The sequence below is a fragment of the Sorex araneus genome, chromosome 3 (genome assembly GCF_027595985.1).
Source record: "Sorex araneus isolate mSorAra2 chromosome 3, mSorAra2.pri, whole genome shotgun sequence".
NCBI lineage: Eukaryota > Metazoa > Chordata > Mammalia > Eulipotyphla > Soricidae > Sorex > Sorex araneus.
Window position 1 is genome coordinate 194930916 of NC_073304.1, and position 3755 is coordinate 194934670.

Consider the following 3755-nt stretch of genomic DNA (forward strand, 5'->3'; position numbering starts at 1 on the left):
TCACCCCTCATGCTGCAGCAGTTAGAATGGGGGAAGTGCAGGAAACCAACCACAGCAATCCTGTTCCTCTCCAGTGACCATCCCCTCTTTTCGCAGGGCGCCGCAGGCACCAGAAACAAGATGAAGAGCCAAGTGAGGAGGCCGCCATGATGAGCTCCCAGGCCCAGGGGCCACAGCGGAGACCCTGCAATTGCAAAGCCAGCAGCTCGAGCTTGATCGGGGGCAGTGGGGCCGGCTGGGAAGGCACAGCCTTACTGCACCATGGCAGCTACATCAAGCTGGGGTGCCTGCAGTTTGTCTTTAGCATCACTGAGTTTGCGACCAAACAGCCCAAGGGCGATGCTGGCCTGCTGCAGGACGGAGTCTTGGCCGAGAAGCTCTCCCTCAAGCCCCACCAGGGCCCTGTGCTGCGCTCCAACTCCGTTCCCTAGGACTGGTGGCCAACCCGTTGCCTGCTGTCCACCCAACCCAAGACTCCTGCAATGCAAAAATGTACACAAACTAAGCCTGGGTTTTTTTTCTATACTCCACCAGAAACCCTTCGACTACAATCTTTGCATGAAATGAAGAAAAACCTTTTGACTTTTTTTTTTTAAATCCTCTTTTTTTTTTTTTTCCTTTTCTCAAGTTCTAGGGGGCATTTGCACATATATTTGTACTCCACATTTCATGGGAAAGCGGCAGACCCGAGCTGTTCTGCGGAACAGAGTGGGCAGGGAGGGGAAGGCCGATGGTCTGGACACTTCCTCCAATACAAATCCCGTACCCCACCCACCTCCTGCTCCCGCCTCCTCGCCCGCCCGCCGTTGTAAATAATCAGAAACTTGTTCTATTTTGTGGCAGTGACAATAGTTTTATATTAAAAGAAATACAGTTTTCATACAGCAAAATCTATACAATATCATTGTTTTATTTAATATAAAGATCGCTTCCCACCCTCCTTCCACAGTTCCCACCCTCCAAGTTATTTTCCCTTCTGCAGCGGTTGCACTACAGGTAGCTACTGTGTATTATGGACAAATGAGAAATGAATTCTTTTTCTGGCTGTCCATCTATTTTATTTCAAATAAGGAAAAGTGTATTTGGATTTTGTGTAAATACATCTAGTGATGACATTTTTTCAATGTTTTTAAAAACTGTGTACAGTACTACATGTGGTAGAGCGTTTTATTCAAATTGTCTATTGTAGCAAAAATGTTTTTGTCGTAAACCTGTTTTGTCTCCTTTTTTGTTCTCTTGCCACTTCTTTCCTCTCCTCCCACCCCTGACACCTTTCTCTCTTCCCACCCCAACAACTAGTACCAATGTACATAGTAATTGTAATGTTTTAGACTTTACAGAAACTTTCCTGTATTCTGTATATAAAAAACAAAAAATACTTCAAATTATGTTTTCTGCCTGTCTGTCCTACCTGTCACACCCTTCGAGGGGTCCCTCCCTGAGTTCATGTTACCACAATTTCATTGAACAAGTCTTATTCCCCTGAGAGGTCAGAAGAAGGGGAAATTTGAGAGAAAACTAAAGGTGGGTGAAAGAACATGGAAGGGTCCAGGGGCATCCGCAGGAGGCTGTGGTATAGCTTTGTACAACTTGAGTCAGAGCTGTGGTTTCAACCTTTGAACACCTGCTGAGTGGCCGTTGAAAACCACTATACAAAGGGCTTGACTTGACACTCAGATTCTTTAAAAATTCAAGTCTGCATGTCCCTGCTCCCAAACAAAAGCTATTAGGAGCTGCCATGAGATCTATCTTTTGATCTAGGAGATTTAACCTAAGAAGCTGGGCGCTGCCTTTGTGCCAGCTGTTATTATATTTTAGTCATTGATTCTGGGAAAATTCATAATACCTAGTTTTGTCCTTTGCCTGTTAGCCTTAGCTGAGCAGGAGTTTCATTTGGGTTTCTCCTTTGTGTCGAGCGTTAGCTAGAGCTTGAGGGAAAGTCATTTGAGTAGGCAGCCAACACAGGATGTGACTGGCCCCTTATTCTTAGGGATTAGGATGTAATGTGGAGGAGCCAGAGTGATAGTACAATGGGTTGGGCATTTGCCTTGCACACAGCTGATCCGGGTTCAATCCCTGGCATCTCATATGGTCCCCCAAGCACCACCAGGAGTAATTCCTGAGTACAGAGCCAGAAATAATCTCTGAGCATCACCAGGTATGACCTAGAAGGGAAAAAAAAGAATGAGCAATTTGTTGATCAAAATATATGGGACTGGAAAAATAGTATTGCACACAGCTCACCCAGGTTCAATCTCCAGCATCCCTGGCTAAGCAGGGGTGATCCCTGCGTGCAGAGCCAGGAGTAAAATTTGAGCAAATAAAGTAAGCTCTGGAAGGGAAAAAGCTGATCTCATCTCTTTGTTTTGTTTTCAGGCCATACCCAGCAGTGCTTAAAGGACAATATGGTTAGATCTTGTCTGTTAGGGGCCCCTAACGTGCAAAGTGTGCACTCTAGCCCTTAGAGCCATCTCCCCAATTCAAGGAAATTAATCTAGGCCCTGCCATTGTGTAAGATATATCTTGAAGTCAATTTGCATAGCTGCAATTCCTTCCCTTGTCATGAGAACTTTATCAAACCAAATTTCTTTCTTTCCTCTCAGATGGCAGGAGCTTCACAGGTTTTTCCTAAAGACAGTCTCCTGTTCTTTAGCACCTGTGTCACTTAACATTGTTCAAGTGGTATCTGTTGCATATCAGGATCTTTGCCTTGTGGGTAGAAATGCATCCATTTGTTTTCTTAACATTCATTACTTCCCTGGAATCTGGCCTGTCTCCTCATCTAGCCTTTGTCTCCGCCATTCCCCATGCCCTAGCAAGCCTCTTGAACTCCCTAGGGGCAGAAACATACTGTTCTGCTCTGTGTTTTCATGCTTACCACACAGTCAGCACACCTTAAGTGCCAAACAATGGGTGCTAATTTGTCTTGGATTTCTCCAGCAAGACTTTCTCTTCTATGAAGGCATTGGCAGTTTACCCTTACTCCTGCTCTCCCCACCCACCCTGTCCTCCATTCTTTTTGCTGCCACTTGTGAGTCATTCCAGACACATTTCTTCCTGAAGCACAGATGACAGGTTTTGCTTTCTGCTGTTTTCCAGAGATGGAGGAGGTGAGGTCAGAGACAGGAAAAGGAGCAGTTAATGAAAGTGAATCCTGGCAGCCCCATTCCTGATGACTCTAGGGAAAGAACAAGGAAGAATCCTAGAAGCTTGAGAGCTGGAGAATGAGCAATTGCGGGTCTTTATATTGAACAAAGCACCCAGACTCTAAGGAGCATTCATGTATGCCTCTCGGGAAGAGAAGGGAAGAAGGTGTTAACATACTGATACCCAGGGGCCTCAACCTCAACCTGCAAGCCCCCCACATGCACAATGGCCTGGAACACAAAAGATGTTCGTTCAAACACGTGGAGGGACTTGGTCCACCTCGGGCACGAACAAAGGGTGCTTACATAGGCACGCCCACTGGAGCCAGAGGTACGCATCTAAGGAAAGCAGTCCCAGGGCCCCCAGGCACCTTACCCGGCGAAGAGCCACCCACCGAGTTCAGTGGAGTATAGACACTGCGCGGACCCGCCCAGGCCGCGCACGCAGTCAGGCATCTACGAGTTGATACAAGCGCCGACCTAGAGGGCGCTCCCAGGTCCCGAGCACAACCCCCCCCTCCCACCCGCCCCAAAACGTGCTCAACCCCAGGACCCAGACGCACGCCTAGAGGGCGCTCGCCGAGGCCCCGCGCACACGCACGCACACGC

The 3755-nt window shown here is 47.5% G+C and overlaps 1 protein-coding gene across 1 annotated transcript in view; it reads left to right on the forward strand.

The window, feature by feature from the left end:
• Positions 1 to 1445, forward strand: part of PHF12 (PHD finger protein 12) — a 53753-nt gene extending 52308 nt beyond the window's left edge. Inside the window, exon 15 of the mRNA XM_004605015.2 lies at positions 97 to 1445. Within this exon, the coding sequence (XP_004605072.2) occupies positions 97 to 431 (335 nt within the window). The 3' untranslated portion in view covers positions 432 to 1445. The remainder of the gene's footprint in view (positions 1 to 96) is intronic.
• The last annotated feature ends 2310 nt before the right edge of the window (positions 1446 to 3755 follow it).